The sequence below is a fragment of the Symphalangus syndactylus genome, chromosome 8, assembly GCF_028878055.3.
Source record: "Symphalangus syndactylus isolate Jambi chromosome 8, NHGRI_mSymSyn1-v2.1_pri, whole genome shotgun sequence".
Classification (NCBI taxonomy): domain Eukaryota; kingdom Metazoa; phylum Chordata; class Mammalia; order Primates; family Hylobatidae; genus Symphalangus; species Symphalangus syndactylus.
The window spans coordinates 127,676,643-127,699,942 of NC_072430.2; the positions used below are offsets into that span (position 1 = coordinate 127,676,643).

The following is a 23,300-nucleotide window of genomic DNA, read 5'->3' on the forward strand; positions in this document are numbered from 1 at the left end:
GAATGCAACAACCCTTCATGCTAAAAACTCTCAATAAATTAGGTATTGATGGGACGTATCTCAAAATAATAAGAGCTATTTATGACAAACCCACAGCCAATATCATACTGAATGGGCAAAAACTGGAAACATTCCCTTTGAAAACTGGCACAAGACAGGGATGCCCTGTCTCACCACTACTATTCAACGTAGTGCTGGAAGTTCTGGCCAGGGCAATCAGGCAGGAGAAGGAAATAAAGGGTATTCAATTAGGAAAAGAGGAAGTCAAATTGTCCCTGTTTGCAGATGACATGATTGTATATCTAGGAAACCCCATTGTCTCAGCCCAAAATCTCCTTAAGCTGATTAGCAACTTCAGCAAAGTCTCAGGATAAAAAATCAATGTACAAAAATCCTAAAAATCATTTTTAAAGAACGACACAGACCTGTCTCCCAGGCATGTGTATGTTACCTTGGCAAAATAAACCTCTAAATAGATTGAGATCTGTCTCAGATACTTTTTGGTTTATAGGATATATTTACCAAAGGATGTACAAGGCTTGTACACTAAAAACTACAAAATGCTGCTGAAAGAAACTAAGGAAGATAAGGCAAATGGAAAGTCATTCTGTGTTCATGGATTGGGAGACTCAATATTGTTAAGATGGCAACACTCCTAGATTTGATCTACAGACTCAATGCAATTGGTATCAACTTCCAACTGCCCTTTTTTAAAAAACAGCCAAAACAATCTTGAAAAAGAGAAACAAAGTTGGATGACCTATGTTTTCTGATTTCAAAGCTTACTGCAAGGTGCAGTATTCAAAACAGTGTGGTACTGAAATAAAGCTAGACATACAGATCAATGGAATAGAATTGCGAGTCCAGAAATAAACCCATATATCTATGGTCAACTGATTTTCCACAAGAATACCAAGGCCATTCAATAGGGAAAGAATATTCTTTTCAGCAAATGGTGTGGGGACAACTGGATACCCACATGTAGAAAATAAATTTGGACCTCTACCTCACATCACACATGGAACTTTAGCTTAAAACGGATCAAGAAACTAAATGGAAGAGCTACAACTTTAGAAGGAAACATAGGTGTAAATTATTGGCAACAATTTCTTAGTTATGACATCAAAAGGACAGCAACAAAAGAAAAAAGAGATAAACTGGACTTCATCAAAATTAAAAACTTGTATGCATCAAAGGACACTATCAAGAACATGAAAAGACAACTCAGAATGGGAAAAAATGTTGCAAATCATCCAGAATGATTTAGTATCCAGAATATATAGAGAATTTAGTATCCAGAATAAATAGGGAATTCTTATAACACAACAGTAAAATGACAAACAACCCAACTGAAAAATAGGCAAAGGACTTGAATAGATGTTTCTTCAAAGAAGAAATGCAAATGGCCAGAGGTAAGAGCAAAAGTATAGAGTATGCACAGTTTCAAATGAGCCCCAGAGTTTTTTTTTTTTTTCTTATTTAAAAAACCTCAGAAGTTCCTTTCCCAGGAGATTTGCATTAAGGGGCCAGGATTTCTATGGGTTGGGCCTATGTTATGAGTCATGCAGTCAGAGCAGACTGAACATGATGGCTCTCACGCCACGGTGATCCAGTGCTAGGAGGAGGTGGCAGTCCTGGGTCTACACTGCTGGGGGCTTGGTGTGTGATTTGTTGTAGACAAATATTTGGTCCTTTTCAAAGAAGAGCCCAGTATCATTCAGCCAAGAAGCTAGGATCTGACAAAGCCCCAACATTAGCCTCTGCTGTGCAATGCTAATTTTTATTTTATTTGACTTATTTTCTTCCTTCCTTCCTTCCTTACTTCCTTCCTTCCTTCCTTCCTTCCTTCCTTCCTTCTTTCCTTCCTTCTTTCCTTCCTCTCTCCCTCCTTTCTTTCTTTCTTTCTTTCTTTCTTTCTTTCTTTCTTTCTTTCTTCTTTCTTTTTTTCTTTCTTTCTTTCTCTTTCTCCTTTTTTCTTTCTTTCTCTCTTTTCTTCTTTCTTTCTTCTTTTTCTTTCTCTCTCTGTCTCTGTCTCTGTCTCTCTCTTTCTCTCTTTCTCTCTTCCTGTCTTCCTTTCTTCCTTATGGAGTCTCTCTGTCACCCAGGCTGGAGTACAGTGATATGATCTTGGCTAATTGCAACTTCTGCCTCCCAGATCCAAGTGATTCTCCTGCCTCAGCCACCCTAGTAGCTGGGATTACAGGCACACACCACTGCACCCAGCTAAGTTTTGTATTTTTAGTAGAGACAGGGTTTTGCCATGTTGGCCAGGCTGGTCTCGAATGCCTGGCCTCAAGTAATCCACCCGCCTCAGCCTCCCAAAGTGCTGGGATTACAGGTGTGAGCCACCACACCTGGCTTGACTTACTTTCTTTGCAATCATCTTTTTGTTGTTTTCATCCCTTAACTTTATAAAATATCTATTGGTTTAGGTTGCAGGACAGGTGTGTTTATTTGAATAAATGAATCAACAAATGAATAAATAAACCAGTATAGGCCAAATGAATATGTCATTAATTAGGTTAAACATGGCAGAGCATGAGGTCAGGACCCTGATGGGTTTGGCTGAAATTTTTTGTAATATTAATGTGAGACACATAGCTATGAGTCTACCTGACTAATGACCAATGATCAGCTTACCATGTGGCTTCCTCACTCCACAGGAATCCCCCAGGCAGAAGCAGGGACCATTCACTTCTCCTTATGCTCACTACTCAGCATGAATCAGCATTTCTGACATTAGCATTTCTGTGCAGGTCTCAATTATTTACTGAGCACAGAAGGAATACTTGCTTTCTCAGCATAACCTTGGGTATCAGCCTCCCCGTGTCCAGGCCTCCTTTGTTTCTCGTTCACTGTGGGCAGCTGTGTGCCACTTTTCACAATTGCCTCCCTGGTATGTGAAGAACCAGCTTTGATTTATTCATTCAGTACCTGTCAGGCAAATTTTGCCTGCATGATGTTGATAGAGTGAGGTTTCTCGATGAGTTTCCCATTCTTTTTGCCTAGCTAGGCTGATCCTGAGAACTCCAGTTGTGGCAAAATAGAGATTCCTCATAGTCTTGGGCTACCCTGTGCTATACACCTCAGCTCTGTCTCTAGAGGGAGACGAATGGAGAAACACGATGGGAAATTGCTGCAACAGGAAGCCAGTCACTAGAGAAAAGGAGACCCCCTCTTCCTGCCCTACTTCCTGCCACCCATAATTTAGTCTGTATTTGTGCAAGGGCAACCCAAGCTATGATATGCTCTTGAAATCCCTAAGTCCTTCTTTAGAACCAACTGCCTTTGGAAAGTGCAGAAGTCAGAGCTAAGTGGACATTCCTTTTGATTGGGTCCTGCCTTATCATCTGGTACTTAAAAGGTTTTGGAAGACCTTTTCAAGGCTTCGAAACACTGTTTTAAAATAAAAGTGTTGGTTCTGCCCTCCTGAGCTGGAACCCCCGAAGCACTTCCTCAACATCTTCTTTCTGTCCTGACCTCTCGATTAGTTGGGGCCAGAGGAAGTGGCTAGCAGCTGAGCATCATGCATCTAGAAATGGAGTATGTGTCTGGCATGATTTCAGCATGAGGTAGGACGGTCTATTCCAGTTCTGCTTTGTCCTGCTGTGTGACCAGGACAAGTTGGACAAGTTACTTTTCTGGCCTCATTCTCCATACTCACAAAATTCTGTTCATAATCACCCACATTGGGCTTTTGTGAAATTAAAAGTTAAATTAAAAAGTCTATAATGTGTGTTTAGCACATTCTTTCTGTTATTCAGTCAACAGATCTTTTTTGGAAGGTCTGCTGTAGGCCAAGTACCATTCCAGTTGCTGGGAATAAAATAGCAAATAGTCACTTCTGGTCCTAAACCTAAATTTAAGCTAGATCATCCCTCCTCAAGGCGGGGACCTATCTTCTGACTCCTTGGTCTTCTGTCCTCCTGAATATTGTGTTTTTGCATTTTTTAAACATTGTTTAACACTGGTGAAAACTGAACACTGGCTGTGTGCTTGGCACAGTTCCAAGCTTTTACATATGCATTTGTTATGATAAACAAGCAGGGCTTACAGGGTGTCATCCTAAAGTCCCAGTACTTCCTCAGACTCATTCTCTAGGGCCAGCTACTCCCTTGCCCTGTGATGAAAATCTGGGGCAGACTCACAACTTTTCTAGTTACTCTTAAGTAAGAAAACCCCCCTGGTTTCTCTAGTCTCCCTGAGTAATCTCAGTACAGTAATTTGTATGTCCAGGCCTATGGGAGGGTCGTAACTTCTCAAGTTTATTTAGAGTGAAGGCTGCTTCCCTTCTTTCTCCCACTGCTTGGGGCTTGGGTAGGCTGGAAGTCATTGGTGGGCAGGGCCATGACTTCCCACCCCACTCCAGGCTGCCTTGGGCAGGAACCAACTAACATTTAGCCCAGGTCTGTGTCTCCCTCCTGCATTCCTGCATTGCCTACCACTGGCCTATAGGAAACACTCTCCTGTCTTTTCCTTTAAAAGCCCTGGGAACGGCTGGGCGCAGTGGCTCAGGCGTGTAATCTCAGCACTTTGGGAGGCCGAGGCGGGCGGGAGTTCAAGACCAGCCTGACCAACAGGGCGAAACTCCGTCTCTACTAAAAATACAAAAATTAGCTGGGTGTGGTGGCAGGTGCCTGTAACCCCAGTTACTCTGGAGGCTGAGGCAGGAGAATCGCTTGAACCCGGGAAGTGGAAGTTGCAGTGAGCCGAGATTGTGCCATTGCACTCCAGCCTGGGCAACAAGAGTGAAACTCCATCTCAAAAAAACAAAAAAACACCCCCCCTCACCCCCCACCCCCACAAAGGAAAAAAAAAAACCCTGGGAGCGTGAGCATTCCTAACTCAGCAAGCTCTCCCCAGAGTTCTGGCCGGACATGGTTTCTTGCCCTTCACATTTTTCCAGGTGTGGTTCTGATCCCAGTCCTCTGTGTCCAGCAGGTTACAGGCCACAGAGACCACTGAGACTCTCAAGTGACCTCTGCGAAGCGCCCCCTCACTTCCCTTAACTCGAGGAGAAAGCAGCCCCTTCCCCACATCTTCCCCAGGAAGGGGAAGAGAAAACATCAATGACTGTCTCTTAAAAATGCTCGACTTTTAATTTTTAAAAAACACTCTTGATGTGGAAAAGAGGCTCAAACCTTTCGTATTTTTGTCTTGGGGCTCAGTCTAAATGGAAAGTGCAATAGTGGATAATTCTGTTTCTTCCTCACATCAACCTTATGAGATAGATACTCTTATGCTTCTTTGAGAGGCACAGAGAGGTTGAGAAATGTGCCCATAGTCACACAGCTAGTAGGAAGAACCAAGACAGGCCTAGGCAGCCTGACCGCAGAGCCTGTGCCCTTAAACTATATGCTGTACCACCATCTGATCTGAGTTCCTGACGCTCGGATTTGCCATCTGTACTTTTAAGCCCATCTTTTAAAACTACACTTGCTGACACGTTGATTTGTCTTATTGCTTCTGGGAGTTCTGTGTCTCCTTGTCAAAGTTTTGACCAGGAATTACTCCAAACACACCACTGATAGCTCTTGAGAAATGTGGTTGAGATACATTCAAGAGCTTTATTTTAATTATCTGGAACTCTTTTTTTTTATTTTTTATTTTTTTTTTGAGACCGAGTCTCACTCTGTCGCCCAGGCTGGAGTGCAGTGGTGCGATCTCGGCTCACTGCAAGCTCCGCCTCCTGGGTTCACGCCATTCTCCTGCCTCAGCCTCCTGAGTAGCTGGGACTACAGGCGCCCGCCACCACTAATTTTTTTGTATTTTTTTAGTAGAGACGGGGTTTCACCGTATTAGCCATAGGAGGTTGGTCTCGATCTCCTGACCTCGTGATCCACCTGCCTCGGCCTCCCAAAGTGCTGGGATTATAGGCGTGAGCCACCGCGCCTGGCCTGTCTGGAACTCTTGATAAGAACTTTGGAAGCAAAGTCCGTGTTCCCACGGTTATTCACAAACACACTCATTAAGTCAATCAACTCCTCACTCTGGTTTCCTTGGTGCTAACTGTGCTCAGGCATGTATGCTCTTAGTTTGTTCTTTGCAATGTGCTCAGCAATCATGCATCCAGTCAGTCTTGAACAATCACACACTCACCCCAGGCCTTGGGGTTGTCTCCCCAGTTGGTACTTGAGCTCTTCAAAGCAGGAATCTATCTTTCACTTCCTTGGTCTCCTGTCCTCATGCTCCCAGGTGGCACATATCTGGCCCATGCTGGCCTCTCCTGCAGCATATTCTACCATGTTCCTTTTTGCTCCTTGACAGAGTCCCCGTAGACTTTTTAGTTCCTCATTCTTGCCATCTCTCTTCCTTCCCCACTTTCTTCCTCCGAAGGATCTTTCCACTGATCACCATTGGCCAGAATTCTCTTACCTTCTCACTTCATCTGGGCTAATTCCTGCTCAAACTTCAGATCCCAACTGAAGGATCACTTCCTCAAGGGGGTCCTCCCTGATTTCTCTAAGGAATTCAATCCCCTTAATATTACCTTTCCTGGCATCCTCTCTTTTTTGCAATATTTGTCATTCTTGCAACTTTACACATACAATTTTGGGATTCTTGTCTGCCTCCCTCACCAATGGTAAGGTCTGTAGAGGCAGAGGCAATGTTTTTCTTCTCTCTTTTTTTTCTTTCTTTTCTCTTTTTTCAGCTCTGGGTTCCAGTGCCAGCTCTGCCATGTACTAGCTGTGTGATCTGGGGCAGGCTGCTCCAGCTTTCTCTGCTTCAGTTTCCTTATTGTATAATGGGGGTAATAACAGAGCCTATCTCAAGGGCTTTTTATGAGAATTAAATAAAATAAACTTTGCAAAGTACTTACAGCAATTCCTGAGGCACTTTTAGGTACTATGCAAGTATTTGTTAAATAAATATCAGGTTAAAAATGCTTGAATAATACATAACAAAGGTGAATAAATACCAACTTCACTGTTAATTTCAGGAGTTCCGGTTCTTCCCTCCTAACCCCCTTTGGGTGATATCTAAGCAGGACCTGCTGATAGCCACATCCTCCACAGCATAGCTGGTGTTACAGGGAGGGCCTGGGGACCTTACTAAGGGCCTGTCAGAAATCCAGCCCTGTTTTATTTCTAGTGCTAGGAATGCTAAAAAGTATGTGTCCAGGGAGGGTGACTCAGGGCATTAGAAGGGATGATCTACTTCTTGAGTTCCCAGACAGAACTTTTCAGACAGAATTTCTGGGAAAAGCAAAACCAGTGGTGGGCATTGAGGATTTCATTTTGCAATATTCTGCCAGACCCAAAGCCTGGTCTGCTCAGGAGGGGGACAGCCCAGTGGATTATGGGACATTTCTCAGGATCTTGAGACAATTAATGATGTTACTTTTGACATGCTCGAGGGTGGCTAAAACTGAAACACAGAGCAATTATGCAACCCAGCCAGTCACGTAGCACCGGCAAGGCTGAGCTGGGTCAGATTTCTGGACTCCAGACTTATGTTTAATCTGATGAGATTCACAGCCATGCTGTTATCCCAGCATAGACTTTGTTTAGTCACAGAAGCTGTTAACATAATTTCAGAGATGTGTGGCCAGGGACTCCTGGGTCATCTGGTAAAAATGACGTTACCAGGAAATGAAAGTACTCAAAGCTCTAGAGAAAGTGTGTGTCAGGATCAAATAGGAAAAAACAAACAAACAAACATAAAAACCCACATTAAAACAAGAAGACCAGAACAGGCTTATGTTAGTCCATTCTCACATCGCTAATAAAGACATACCTGAGACTGGGTAATTCATAAAGGAAAGAGGTTTCACTGACTCACAGTTCTGTATTGCTGGGAAGGCCTCAGGAAACTTACAGTCATGGCGGAAGGCAAAGGAGAAGCAGGTACCTTCTTTACAGGGTGGCAGGATGGAGTGTGTGCAAGCAAAGGAAATGCCAGACGCTTATAAAACCATCAGGTCTCGTGAGACTCAGTCACTATCATGAGAGCAGCATGGGGGAAACAGCCCCCATGATTCAATTACCTCCACCTGGTCCCACCCTTGACACGTGGAGATTACAATTCGAGGTGAGATTTGGGTGGGGACACAGAGCCAAACCATATCAGGCTGTATATGTAGGCAGAGAAACTACTGTACTATGGACAACATAGGTATAGGGTGAGAGTATTACTGCTTCACTGATAACTTCTAGAACATGCTGAGGTTGGTGCAGCCTCCAGTACCTAAAATAATATGAATTCAGAAAAAGACAACTTGTAGTTCCACGTGTGTATTTATGTGTATCTAGTTATGTCAGAATTCACATTTTTTTTTTTTTAAAAAAAAGCTTTATGAAGACTCAAAAGAAGTTGGAAAAATGTCCATCTTTCACTTCCTACTCTTTCTCAGTTTCTTTTTGTTTCCCATTCAGTGAGACAAAAGGTAGTGGAAAAAGAATGTGTTTTGGAATTGCATAGATCTGGGGTCACATACTGACTGACTGTACTGCTAGTGATTTGACCTTGAGCAACTTGCTTTGCCTCTTTGACCTTCAGTTTCCTTGTCTATGAAATGGTTGTAATAATACCTGACCTCACAGGACTTATGTGTTCTTGGTACATGATAGACACTAAGTTAGATTTGAACTGCAGTGTATCTTAGACTCATTTAAAATACAAGTTCAAAATGGATTTGTCAAAACAGAAAAATATTGATGCAAAGAAAGACAGATCAAAGGAACAGAATGAAGAGTTAAGAAATAGACCTGCATACATAAGGTTAATTGATTTTCAACAAAGTTTCCAAGATAATTTTAAACAGGAAAAGGAGTCATTTCAACAAATGATGCTGGAGCAATTGGACATCCATATGCAAAACAAAAACAAACAACCCTGCCCCAAAACCCTTGACCCATATCTTACATTGTAGAATAAAATTAACTTGAAATGTATCATAGGCCTAAATGTAAGGCTAAAACCATAAAACTTCTAGAAGAAAAACAGGAGAAAATCTTCATGACTGGGTTAAGCAAATATTTCTTTGATAGGATTCAAATGGCACAACCAAAAACATTTAAAATAAATTGGACTTCATCAGAATTAGATACGTTTGCTCCTGAAAAGACACTGTTCAGGAAATGGAAATGCTAGCTAAAATTGATTTATTTCTTTAACATTGCTGTCTCCTAAAACTGAGGCCTGGGGTAGATATAATTAATAATTTTTGTGCAGTCCCATCCTCTCCTGACAGAGTGCACTTTCTAGATGTGCCCCCTCTCCCTCATTCTTTATGCCATTATTCACTTCCATAAACTGGGAAAAAGGCAGCATTCTTTATGCCATTATTCACTCAATCCCTGTCATGAGTGAGGTCTGGGAAGAAGATTGAGCTATGTGTTTTGAAGTTGGAATTCCCTTCTCTTAAATTCCATTCCTGGGAGTGGCAGACAGGTGAAGGAGCAGTGATAAAAAGTCTGGAGTAAAAAGTCTGGAGATGGGCACACACATGACGGAGGCAACCTGAAGCCCTTGGGAGCAACAGTGTACTCCTAACAATGAAAACTAAAGGCAGACACTGAGCATGCGCATTCGGCCAGACATGGTGCTTTCTTTGCATCATTTCATTGAACTATTTTATTCTGTTCTATTCTATTCTATTCTAATTTATTTAGAGATCTCGCTCTGTCACCCAGGCTGGAGTGTAGTGGCATGTTCAGACCTCATTCCAGCCTTGAACTCCTGGTCTCAAGTGATCCTCCCACCCCAGCCTCCCAAGTAGCTGGGACTACAGGCACTCGCCACCAGGCCTAGTTAATTTTTGTATTTTTTTGTAGAGATAGGGGTCTCACTGTGTTGCCCAGGCTGGTCTCAAACACCTGAGTTCAAGTGATTCATCCACCTCAGCCTCTTCAAGCATTGGGATTACCTAAATAAGCCACTGCAATTGGCCTCATTTAACTCTAGTAGAAATATCCATGCAGGAAGTACGTGGGAATCGGGACAGCAGAGACTCCAAGCAGGCAGCCCAGAATTTCTTCTGGGCTGTTCCTTCCCTGACTCCTGCAATCAGTCCTGCTATTCCTTTGGCTCTGACTTGCTTTGTCCTTTGGAATTCATTCTAGATGTTTCCCCACACTCATCTCTTTTCTTGGTTGTATTCCCTTGGGGCTGTTGGCTCAGGTTTGGGGATTTATTTTGTTTAAAACTTCAGCCTCTGTTTGGCTTCCTGGCACCAGGCTTTGTACTTCCTCCTCCTTGAGTCTGGTAACCCCTATCCCCACCTCCTTTCTGCCTACTCAAAGCTTCCAGTCTTCAGTGTTGGACAATCCCTGGGTGATGACCAATCTTGTATGTCCTAAGGTATACAATAAACAATACCAGGGTCAACAATCAACAGGCATCTCTTTCTTGGGCCTGTCTTTTGCTAGGGTCCCAGACATTCCAGTGTAGGCTTAGATGTAGATGGAAGTGTTCTAGTGTTTATGATGGACACCTGTTGAAAAGGCCAAGTCTACCATAGCCGAGGTAGCTATGGAGGGTTTTACATATTAACACAATGGTGAGGGTATCTTTACTGGTGTGAGCACAGTTCCAGTGTATGGATGGTCGTGATGCCGGAGTGGTCCATGGTTGGTACCTCCAGTGCCAGCTGGGGATTTATGGGTGAACACAGGTGACTAGTCAAGTGGGAAAAATGGCAGCATTCGGTTAATCTTCCTGTTCTTCCTCCAGGTGTCTTCTTAGAATCAGGATCAGGTGCAAACCCAGGGGGGTTCCTGTAGCTGCAGTGAAAATTCCAGTGCCTAAGCTATATATGTTCAAGCAGGTCAGGTGGATGTCGCATGCGTCAGTTTGACTACAGCAGAACCATGAGAGATGTTTCCTTTAGAGTTGGCCCACAAGACAGTCTGGCTGCAATCCACAGGCCACAGACAACTGGAGGGAGTGGATCCCTCCCAGTTTCCTTCCACTTAGCATGAAAGCCTCAGAACAAGCAGCCCAGGGAGCAGAGAACTGACATTAAAGCCTGCAATTCCTCTTCCAATTTTGATCACAGCAGCCATTTAAACACAGGGTCTACCGAGGTTTAAAAAACTTGAACTGTGCTTAGTTGCACTCTGAAATAGTCCTGCTCCTCCCCTGACCTGCCAGAGACAGCAAAGAGACGTGTCAATTGTCTCTGCATGAGGCTTCAGAGGAGCAGCTGTGTATGGCAGGACGGAACAAAACCGGCCCATAGTATCTTTTACCACAACATGTTTCCATTTAATGCAGACCACTGAAAAGAACGTGGGAGCTTTTAAAACAACTTATTATAAACATAGGTTTGTGACCTTGATGTAGAAGGCAGCTAGAATCTCTACTTTTAGAGGGCTAAGCAACACCAGCCAGCCTTCAATCTTAGAAGGGTTAAGCTGAAAGGGTCTCAAAAGGTCACATGGTTTATATAATCCTACCTGCAGAAGACCCCCAGGCACAACGATGTTACAGACGAGGAATGTGAGGTGCAGAAGGGTTAAGGAAGGATTTATCATATTTGCATACGGAGTGGAAGAACTGAAATCGAAGCCCCAGTTCCTTGACTGTAAATCCTGCCCTTGCTTCCAACTGTCTTTCATCCAGATGATGGGATTCAGCTGCCTCTGAAAACGTGTAGCCCAATAATGGTTATTCCCCAGGAGCCGCACGAAGCATGAGCTAATTTTCAGTGAGAGTGGGCTTTGGGGTAACGGTTCCAACAGAGCACATTCCTTTCTCCTCTTTTCACTCATCGTCATGGCTACCTGAAAACCCTGGCGGGGCGCTGGGGCGTGAGGAGCAGTTCTCACTTCCCAGTCTTTTTCACTTTTCACAGCTGCAAAGTTCAGGGAGTTGAACTGCAGTGCTTTCAGTTCACTGCTCACTCTGCCACGGTCAGCCTCGGTTGTAAATTTTCCTCCCAGAGCACGTGACGATGCACTTCTTGACTATATATCCCAACTGCAGCAGCGGAGTTGTCAGAGCGCAGAGCCGGACAGAGCAGAAGAACCCTCTTGGACTGGACGATTTGGGAATTCAAAACTTGGGACAAACTGTCAGCCTTGGTAAGTTAGCAAGGCTACACTTTGCTTCAGAAACATTTGAAAGCGGGACATTTTTGCCAATTAATAGATGAATTTTTTTCCTTTATTTTCTTTCTGCTTTTCTTTGTTCTAAGGAAACATTGTTTTGAATTTAAAATAGTTTGGTTTTGGAAACACAATGTAAACTTTGTTTCTGCTCAGTTAAAATACGTTTCCCAATTTTAAAGATATTATTTACTGTATGCTCCTGTCTTACATTGATTTTTTTTTTTTTAATCAAAGTAATACTGCTCACTACAAACAGGACAAATGTGTACACTTAAAAAAAAAAAAAAAGTCCTTCTTACTTTTCCCAGTGAACCTCCCTGGGCTTCTCTCCCCTGCACTCCAAGCCCTCATAGCTCACTCTTGTCAGCTGTTTGGCGAAGCCTTTTGTGCTATTTCTTTCATGCACTTTTAAGCTTTTTTGGTATTGCAGTTCCACAAACCTTGTGCTCCCCCTCCTCCCTGTGCCCAGGACCTGGGGGAGAGTTCTGACCTGCGGCTTTTTCCCCAGCCCCTGCTGTGCAGGCAGCCTCAATGCTGAAGATGGAGCCTCTGAACAGCACGCACCCCGGCACCGCCGCCTCCAGCAGCCCCCTGGAGTCCCGTGCGCCCGGCGGCGGCAGCGGCAATGGCAACGAGTACTTCTACATTCTGGTTGTCATGTCCTTCTATGGCATTTTCTTGATCGGAATCATGCTGGGCTACATGAAATCCAAGAGGCGAGAGAAGAAGTCCAACCTCCTGCTGCTGTACAAAGACGAGGAGCGGCTCTGGGGGGAGGCCATGAAGCCGCTGCCCGTGGTGTCGGGCCTGAGGTCGGTGCAGGTGCCCCTGATGCTGAACATGCTGCAGGAGAGCGTGGCGCCCGCGCTGTCCTGCACCCTCTGCTCCATGGAAGGGGACAGCGTGAGCTCCGAGTCCTCCTCCCCGGACGTGCACCTCACCATTCAGGAGGAGGGGGCAGACGATGAGCTGGAGGAGACCTCGGAGACGCCCCTCAACGAGAGCAGCGAAGGGTCCTCAGAGAACATCCATCAGAATTCCTAGCATCCCCGGGATCCCTGCCGGTGTGGCTCCAACAGCCAGCACCCTTAGAGAGAGGAAAGACAGTTTTCAAGTGTCTGGTTTCACTTTCACAGTGCGGCTGCCACTTTGAAGAGACCCTCAGTAAACCCCTGATTCGGGGTGGGGTGGGGGACTAGGCTCAGCCGGAACCAGCAGCCCCAAGGAGTCCGGGATGTGCCTGTGGTTTGCACCCACCACTGAAAAAGCCACGGAGATGTGCGGCGTGTACACTGACTTCGGGGCCTGGGTGTTGGGGTTCTGATCAGAATTTGGCGGGATGATATGTTTGCCATTTTCTCACTGGATGCCCTGGGTAGCTCCTGCAGGGTCTGCCTGTTCCCAGGGCTGCCGAATGCTTAGGACATGCTGAGAGACTAGTTGTGATTTGCTATGTTGCCTAGAGCTTTGTCCTTCTAGATCTGATTGGCTGTAAGTAACTCTACTGTGTACCTGTGGCATTCCTTCACAGTGGGTTACAAGCTTCTTTTGGATTAGAGGGGGATTTTTGATGGGAGAAAGCTGGAGATCTGAACCCAGCCCATTTGCACACTATAAGAAAAAAAAGTAACTTTTAAACCTGTTAACATTGGCCGGGGTTATAAGAGATGATCTGCTATTTTGACCTTTTGTCTAACTTATGACCTTGAACTCTGACCTGTGACCATGCAGCATCACATGCTGGCATGACATTCTTTGGATCAGAAGAGCTTCCCCGGAATCTAACCTGCACTCCCAATGGTTCAGGGGACTCTTCCTGATCTTTCTAGAAGGGGTAAGGTGGGGTCAAACAAGGCCAAGCCGTTAGCTCTGCTGCTGCTCAGTTTCCCAGCCTAGTTTTCTGAGCTGGGAGAGGACATAATGTGGTATTTCGTCACGTAGCTGAGACCTAGAAGGGCATACTCAGGCGGAGATTGCACAAAGCTGGGCCCCAAGTTCTGTGCTTCCTGATCCTGAGCCCTGACACTCATTTGCTGTGTGGTCCCGGGCATGTCATCAAGAAGCTCGCTGTCTGCATGAGGCTCCTGATGATCTCCATCCCCAGGGGGTTGGGAGGATGTCTTTAGATTTTAGGACTCTGTGATAAATACTCCATAGCCTGGTGTGAGGAAGCTTGGACCAAATGCTTCCCCTTTGGCCGGTTAGTCTGAACAAGGATCTGCTGATTTAAAGGAGCAGTTGGAGATTCAAAACACATAAAACTGGGGAATTCAGGGCAAGCTACCAACCCAGCCCTGCTGTAGTTTTCCCAGGATTGAAGGAAAGAGGCAGACACCACATTCTCCTCTGCAAAGTTCTCTGGAGAATGTGTGATGTTAACACTCCCAGCTAAGAGAAAGCAAAGTCTAAAGGAAAACACACAGGAATGCTTCCAATGTCTCCAAGTATTCCTGTGGTCAACAGTTTTGCAGATCCATTAGGCCCTTAAAGACAAGGAGGAAGTAAAAGGTCAAATTTAATTCTATTTACTTTTTTAAAAAATTATTTATTATTTTTTTTTAATTTTTAAGACAGAATCGTGCTCTGTTGCCCAGGCTGGAGTGCAGTGGTGTGATCTTGGCTCACTGCAACCTCCACCTCCTGGGTTCCAGCAATTCTCCTGCCTCAGCCTCCTGAGTAGCTGGGATTACAGGCGCCTGCCACCATGCCCAGCTAATTTTTTGATTTTTAGTAGAGATGGGGTTTCGCCATTTTGGCCAGGCTGGCCTCAAACTCCTGGCCTTAAATGATCCTCCCACCTTGGCCTCCCAAAGTGCTGGGATTACAGGCATGAGCCACTGCACCCGGCCACTTTTTCTCTTTTTCTTTTTTTTTTTCTTTTTAAAAGAAAAATACTCTGCATGGATTGGAGACACAGCAATAACAACTGTTTCCATGGAAGGGTTAACAGTGTAGGAGCTGGTTTATCAGTCCGCTTTGACATACAGCTAAAGGAAATTTATGTTTGGGGGAAAAAGGCCCTCCGTTCACTTTAAAATTCAGTGTGGATTTATGCCAAAGGGGGGCTGTTTAAGTTGAAAGAAGCCAAGTTAAGTTTGGCCTCTTGCCTGGAATCACTTGAATTCTGAAATTTCACTGCGACGGACATGTGCCTTGTCACATTTTCCATTGCTTAATCCTGAAGTTTGGTGCAAGTCTCTCTGCACCTATTAAAAAGTGATGTATATACTTCCTTCTTATTCTGTTGAGTTGTATAGAATTGTCTTTTGTATTTAACACTTTGTAATTTTCACAATATTTTTTAATTTAAATAAATAAACACATTTTTTCCCTTCTGGGAAGTCATGAATTCTTTGTTTGATTTTTCAATGTAATTGTTAGTTTCTAAGACATCACAGATACATTTCCCAAGACACCTCTGGATTTTGCTCCTCTCCCAAGTCAGTATCTCCTGAGGGCATATCTTATTTCTGCCTGAACCATGGGGTGAATGAGGCTTGGCTTTTCATCCTTTGAAATGCTTTGTAATGAATGGAAAACAAGCTGCAGATGGTCTTACATGGACTTCTCTGTTTAAATATGGCAGCTCTGGAGCCTTTGGACTTTGAACATGCAGTGACAGGTCAACTGCTGCTAAGATGTTGCTCCAAGCTTGGTTGCAAGAAAACGTTTGACCTGCATGTTGGCTTGGCAAATATCATCCACACGTGTGGCCCAGCAGCACCTGCTAATGGGCAAAGAGCTGCTGTATGAACAACAACACAAACTTACCAACACGGTGAAGCACAAAGTGTGGGGTTGGGGTTGACTCTCCTCCCTCTCCTGGTCTCCTTCAGACTGGGACTGATTCCAGCCCCTCCCACTTGTTCTGTCTGTATCTCTTGCCCACAGGCTGAGGCCGTGGCCAGCCTGCGGCAGCCTCTTCTTCGTAATTTTATTTGCATGACCTGTTTTTGAATCAAGCAAATGGTAGGAAGCATCCTTACTTTTATGTTTCTCTGTTTCCTGTGAGATTGGCTTTTCTGTTTCAAGTAAGTGTTTCCCTTCAGTTCACTAGTAACTATCTACCTGAAGAATTTACCTGGCAACAGTACAGTGGAGCCTGGGTCCTTCCCAAACAATATGGAGGGCCCTGATCCATCAGTTGGTACGTTGATGATGTAAGACGAGATGATTATTCTAAAAGGCAAGAGAGCCTTTCCATTTGTCCCAGTTTAATGTCATTCTTCGTAAGGAAATGGTTAAGAATTTTTTTATTTTTTTAAGCCATGGGCGGAAGGAGAGGGAATTCTAAACTCTAATTGTCCTAAAAATATGCAGAGTACACTTTGTCGTTTTAATGGGATATTTGTTTTCTTTTAAAAAAAAAAATTTCTAAGCAGAACCTAAGGCCCAAGGGGTTTAGTCTGTGTGGATTTACTCATGCCTGTGAAAAACTGAGAGGATAATTTGGCCCTGTGCACCTAAGATATTAAAAACATATTTTGAAAGCACTTAAATGTTAGGGATGAGGTAAATAGATCATCCTGCCTGCTCCACGCTGTTCTAATTACACCTTTGTACGTCAGAGTCAGGCAGGGATGTTACACAGTAAAAGATTTCTTTCACTGGTAGAATCATGGGATCAAATCTACCGGGAAAGGCTGAAGTCAGGCCAAGGAATGAATGCCCTTGGCTCATGATTCTGGTTGGAAAGTGGACCCCCTGGTGCCTTTCAGAGCTGCCACTGGAGGGTTTCATGGTCAGACATGCACTTCTAGGGTTCAGCTAAATGAGGGTAATTTATCATCCTGTAAAATGCTGCTCTGACCGTAGACATTGTAGAACAAACAGAACATTGAGCTTAAAATGTAACTTAAACTCCAGCTTCAGGCAGAGCATACTTTGCCTCATGCCTTTACCTTAAAGTCTGTGTACTGTGCTGAAGAAAATCACAGGACATATCATTGGTCATGGGACTAGAGGCAGAGTCTAGGGCTGGAGGGAGACCTGCCAGCCAGTTGGCCAGGATGGTGGCTGGTGGCTCAGGCTGTGCCTGAAATGCAGGGAGGCAGGGTGTAAATAGTGGCCAGTGGAGCCTCAGCCTTGTTACATCTGGCTTTCTAGCCTAACTCTGCTACCATGTTGCTTGTAGCTCTGGGGAAGCTACCTAACCTTTCTGAGCTCTCTCTTTCAACAAGAAGACAGCATGCTGGCTTTTCTCTTTGGGGAGTTGTTCAAAAGAAAGGTGGAATGCCCCGAGATATACTCAAAGAAAAGCAGATTCAGGCTTCTACTTTAAAAATATGTCCGGGCATGCATCTGCAAATAAAGTCACAAAACTTCCTCCTCTATGGACGCTTTCCTCAGGAGACTGCAGTGTGCTCAGAAAAAGTGCACGCTTTGCCAAAGGAGAAGGGTCACAAGAGGGAAAAACCACTGTTAAATTCAGCCTTCCCCCATTTCTGAAATGTTTCCTCTCACACAGGAAGGAACAGTTTGGGATGTGTGCTGTTACCATGGAGATAACCAGCTAAGGTCACTCGATGGAAGGAGTCCATGGCCCACTAGCATGGATCATTAGGGCCAATCTCGGAAGCTACGGTTTGGTCCTTGGCTCAGAAGATGAGCTTTGAGCCCATGGCAGCCTCTATTCACAGGTATGGGAGGGGGTGCAGGGACAACACTGTTCTCCTTTTGTCTTGCACAAGCCTGTCCTCTCTTCATACATCCCCCTTGCATCCTTTGCAGTCCCTTCCTTGCACTTGCCCTGTTGCATTCGGCATAGGGCTAAGCTCTTTTTCTGCTGTTCCTATGAATTTATTTTCCTGCCTTGAATTCTTGCTAAGAAACATGATTGAAAAATCCTTCACATCAATAACTATACCTCTTTCCTGTCTTTAATAGTTTTCCTTTGCTTGTCCTCTCTTTATCTAGCCTCCCTCCCTTTCTTCCTCTCTCTCATCCTTCCCTTACCCAAAAGGAACAAAAAGAATAGTAGCCACAGTGCATGATACTTATTCAGCACTTTTTACAAGCCACACACCTTTGCAACCCTGCAATTTGAGCTTTTCCTCTGTTCTAGGCACTTCTCTAGGTGCTAGGAAAAAATGTAACACCTCTCTGGGGATGTTATATTTTTCCCAGCTCTTTATGGAGTAGCATTTTATATCTATCTATCTATCTATCTATCTATCTATCTATCTATCTATCTATCATCTATCATCTATCTATCTATCTATCTATCATCTATCTATCTATTATCTATTATCTATCTATCTATCTATATCTATCTATCTATATCTATCTATATTGCTCTGTGACAGACACTTTTCCTTTGATTACCTCATTTAGTCTTCCCAAGGAAACTGTGAGATAGGTCTATAATACTCTTAATCCAGGTAAGGAAGTTGAGGCTCCTTGAGGACTTGAGGGGAAGATGGGAGAGGGCGAGGGATAAAAGACTACAAATAAGGTGCAGTGTCTACTGCTCGGGTGATGAGTGCACCAAAATCTCACAAATCACCACTAAAGAACTTACTCATGTAACCAAACACCACCTGTTCCCCAATAACCTATGGAAAAATAAGAAAATAAAAAATAATAAAATAAAATAAAATAAAATAGTGATAAAGAAAGTTGAGGCTCAGGGAAGTCAATTGCTGGCCAATGAAATAAAAGATCAGGATTCAAGTGCAGGTCTTCTGAGATAAAATCTGGTATTCTTTTAATCACTAGGATGCTGACAGCATGGGACACAGAATCTAGTCCCATCTCAGACGTTAGGGAGCTCTGTGACATTGCATATGTTGCTCAACGTTTCTGAGTATATTTCCTCAAATGGAGGTAGTAATATCTTCTCTATTGTCTTCAAAACATTGCCAGAACTGCTCATAAAGCAGCTGGAAAAATTATAAGTGTCTGTGTTTGATAGAGGCTGTGTCTAGACATTACCAGTATTCACCAATATTCAGTTCTCCTCCTCTTCTGAGAACATGGCGGGTTCCACTTCTCAACCCCTCTCCCACTCCTCCTCTCCTATCAGCAGGGGCTAGGCAGGGCCATGTGATTCATTCTCTGTAAACAGACTACAAGTGATATATGTCACCTCTGAGCTGAGTCAGTGAAAAGTCCACATAGGATTCCTGAGTCACTCACTTCATCTGCATGTCACCAAAAAGAACATGTGTTCCAGAAGGTATAGGTAATGGGTGGAGCCTGTGTCAGACTGGAACAGTGAGTTACTACATGATAAGCAATGGCTCTGGATGGGTGCTCAAACCTGCAGCTGGCTTTGCATGAAACAATAATAAGTCTAGGTTACAGTGAAAGATGGAAAAGTTGGTTTTTTTTGTTACTTCACCATAATCTCACCTACCAGATTAATACAGGATATGACCATATTTAAGAGATGCTAAGTGTTGGAAGACACCTTCTGGATCATCTAACCTGACCTCTCCATTTAGTGACAGGGAAATTAAAACTCACAGCAGTTAAGTGATTTGTTCAAAGTCATAGAGGAAGGCCAGGCGTGATGGCTTACTCCTGTAATCCCAGCACTTTGGGAGGCCAAGGCGTGTGGATCACCTGAGGTCAGAAGTTCGAGACCAGCCTGGCCAATGTGGTGAAACCCCATCTCTACTAAAACTACAAAAATTAGCCAAGCGTGGTAGTGGGCACCTGTAATACCAGCTACTCAGGAGGCTGAGGTGGGAGAATGACTTGAACCTGGGAGGCAGAGGTTGCAGTGAGCCAAGATCGTGCCATTGTACTCCAGCCTGGGCAACAAGAGCAAAACTCAGGTCTCCTCCGTGGTCATGCCCACCATGGGGATTTACACCCTGTGGTGGACATGGCCATGGAGGCCTCTTCCAAGGCTCGGTGAAGACAAAAGACCCAGATGGTCTTTTCCCTTGGGCCTCTCTCCTTGAGCTGTCCAGAGTAGCATTAAGTCATTGGTGCTGCCTCTATTTACCAGTCCTGTGAGCCTTGCTGACAATTGGCTTCTTTTTTCCCTGGTCAAACCCTGGCACTTACTGTGCTTTGTGGTGGGTTGGATCTGAGCGGGCAAGAGTAAACACATTTGCCCAAAGCAGTGCAAGGTGACATCACTGGAAACTTCAACAAAGGGGAAGAAGTTATAAATAGGAGGAGGGAAATTGTCACACAGGGTTGAATGCAATTGCTCTGTATGAGGTGTACTGGCTTTTGGTTTTGGGGTTTGTTTTTGATTTTTGCATACATTTCTGCTCAGCTCCAGCACCAGAGTGGTTCACATGCAACCCTCCTCCCCCAGTGCAGAGAGCTCCCAGGACTGATGACCCCTGAAGGAAAACCCTGGAGGTTCAGCTCTAGATTGAGGTTTCAGGTAATGCAGAAACCAATGGGCACATCACCAATCATTATTTTTATAAGCTTAGCCCTGATATGGAAAGAATAATTTCTCCCTCATTCCTATCTAACTTTTCCATTCAGTATTTCTACCAGGACATGTTGCCTGAATAGAGATTCTGTTTCTTTCTCAAAATCTCCTTTTTAATTCTCCTCTCCCGTTGTCCTCAAGCATCGATTACAGCAGAAGTTATGCTGTGTTTGCCACAGGATTATAAACTTCTTGAGACTGAGAACCCTATAGTATTATTTTTATGTCTAAATGTCTAGTTTGAGCTGGCATTCTGCAGAGGTCTCTCTCATTATATTCTTTTCTTCTTATTTTACATTTTCTCCTTGGGTGATCTCATCCGCCCTCAAACCTTCAACTATTAAGTAAATAATTATAACAAATGACTATCTAGTGTTTACTGTGTGCCAGGCACTGTTCTCATGACATTTAATTCTCATGACAAGCTAAGAGATAGGATTTTTTATTTATTTTTTTTCTTTTCTGAGATGGAGTCTTACTCTGTTGCCGAGGCTGGAGTGCAGTGGCGTGATCTTGGCTCACTGCAACCTCTGCGTCCTGGGTTCAAACAATTCTCCTGCCCCAGCCTCCCGAGTTACAGGCACACGCCACCACGCCTGGCTAATTTTTGTATTTTTAGTAGAGATGGGGTTTCATCATGTTGGCCAGGCTGGTCTCGAACTCCTGACCTCAACTGATCCGCCCGCCTCGGTCTCCCAAAGTGCCGGGATTACAGGCATGAGCTACTGCGCCTGGCCGTGATAGGGATTTTAAAGCCAGTTTTAGAGGTAAAGAAATGGAAGTACAGAGAGGTTAAGAACATTGACCTGGTTATACAGATATTTGGCAGCAGAATTGGGATTTGAATCTGGCAATTTGGCTCCAGAGTTAATACAGCTACTTGCCTGCTGGGCTGCCTCTCTGTCTCCAGATCCTAGTCACTCAGCTGTAGCCTGAACTTCTCTCACGAGCACCAATGCCTCTGGCTCTATCCACCTATGTCCAATAAACACCTCATATTCCTGATGTCAAAACTCAAACTCACCATCTTCCCCCAAAAAACCTGTCCCTCAACTTACATTTCCCATAATCCATTAGTCACAGAACATGGGGGCAAACATGGGTCAAACTCAAGCTTCTGTCCCTTACCTTAGGTCACCAGGACCTCCCTGAAATCTCTTTCCATTCACATGGTCATTGTTTACCCAAAAAAGTACTTCTTTTAAAAAAATAAGGCCAGAAAGTTTTTATTCTCAAAGTGAGAAAAAAAGCCATCCCTCAAAGTATGTTTATTTAAATTGATTTTGATATTTCTCAAATTTAGCAAGGTAGTCCACATTGACGTCAGGATACCATCTGAAAAATAACTTATAAAACAAATCAATGAAGGATTATCTGCCCATTTGGATTTTACCTTGACAATTAGATAGAGCCACGAAGAGCACAAAGCAGGGATCTGTGTGGAGAAGAGGAAGGAGTAAAAATTCATCACAGTTTTCACAGATGCCCAGGACAGAGGCTAGTCTTTTAACAGGCAGAAGTATTCCTGGGGTGAAGGAGAGCAATCCATCTTGTTGGTCCAGATTGACGTAAATATTCCTCTGATCATTTGATCCCCTTGGTTTAGAATCACTCATTGGTTCATCCAACAGTTCTCTATTAAGTGCTGATTTTGTGACAGGCACTTCAGTACATAAGGGAGATACCAGGAATAAAAGGCTCAAAGAGAGTTCAGTCTAGTAAAAGAAGTAGCCTAGCACATAGACAACTACTAACAAGGTTGATCACTATTCACTGAGTCACTTAATATATATCCTTTCTCCTGGGGGCCCACCAATGTGATCTTGGTTCTTAAATCAGGCATAATTTCTACAAGAAATTCACAGAGCCATAGTCTGGCTTACCAGTAAGTCTCTTGTGAATTTATTAGCATGAGTCAGGCTCCCTGTAGGCACCAAAAAATTATTTCTTTAATCAGAAAAATACCGAGGAGCAGAGGAATGTTGAAACAGGAAAAGACATGATCAGAGCTGTGTTTATAGAAATTAAAAAATAATTTAATCTTTGGAATGGAGCATGCGAGGCACTAGATGGACAGGAATAAAAACCCAGTCTCTATCATCATGTTGCTTGTAATTTTTTTCCATTCTGTAAGATGGATTGAGGAAGCAGGGTTCTAGGTGAGACAAGTGCCTGAAGTGGGGCAATGGCAGGTGAAATGAAGACATAGAAGCTAGAAATACTGAGGAGTTGAAATTGATAGGATTTTGCAACTAGTCAAATATTAGAGAATGAAGGAGAGAGTTGAGTCTGTGTAATTGAGAGAGTGGAAGTGAAAATAATAAAAATCCTTTCCAGGACTTACTGTGTTGTGAATTTTGAGTTGGAGGTGCTGACATGACATCCAGAAAACATTTGGAAAATCAGTATGGAAATTTTTTGAGAAGCTGGCACCACAGACAGTGATTTGAGAACCTCTCGCGTAGACACAGGTCCTGAAAATCTTGAGCACAACTGAAATAGCCAAAGGTGAGTAGGACTGGAGAGGAAGGCAAAGAACAGCCCCTCGGGGAGCAGTGAATTACTGGGGGTTGGGAGAGGAAAGGGAAAAAGAGGAGGAGCAGTTCAAGAAGTAAAATCAGCATGACAGAATGCTCAGGAACTGAGCAAGCAGAGATTTTCTAGAAAGAGGATGTGGTCGGCCATAGAGAGATGAGGTTGCGGGAGGGGAAGCATCTTTCTTTTGATGACTTGTAGGTGATCAGTACCTGAGATGCAGGTTTCTTGTGTGTATGTGTGTGTGTGGTAGCTTTATTTTTTTTCCCAACTTTTATTTTAGAACAGCGGGTACATGTGCAGGTTTGTTA

The 23,300-nt window shown here is 43.9% G+C and overlaps 1 protein-coding gene across 3 annotated transcripts in view; it reads left to right on the forward strand.

The window, feature by feature from the left end:
- Window positions 1-15,402, forward strand: part of KCNE4 (potassium voltage-gated channel subfamily E regulatory subunit 4) — a 91,546-nt gene extending 76,144 nt beyond the window's left edge. For 2 of the 3 annotated variants that reach the window (XM_063645735.1, XM_063645736.1), the window contains exons 4-5: window positions 11,886-12,026; window positions 12,562-15,402. In XM_063645735.1, the coding sequence (XP_063501805.1) occupies window positions 11,886-12,026; window positions 12,562-13,097 (677 nt within the window). In that variant the 3' untranslated portion in view covers window positions 13,098-15,402. Of the gene's footprint in view, window positions 1-11,797; window positions 12,027-12,561 lie in introns of all 3 variants that reach the window. The other variant, XM_055290782.2, reaches the window with a different exon arrangement.
- The last annotated feature ends 7,898 nt before the right edge of the window (window positions 15,403-23,300 follow it).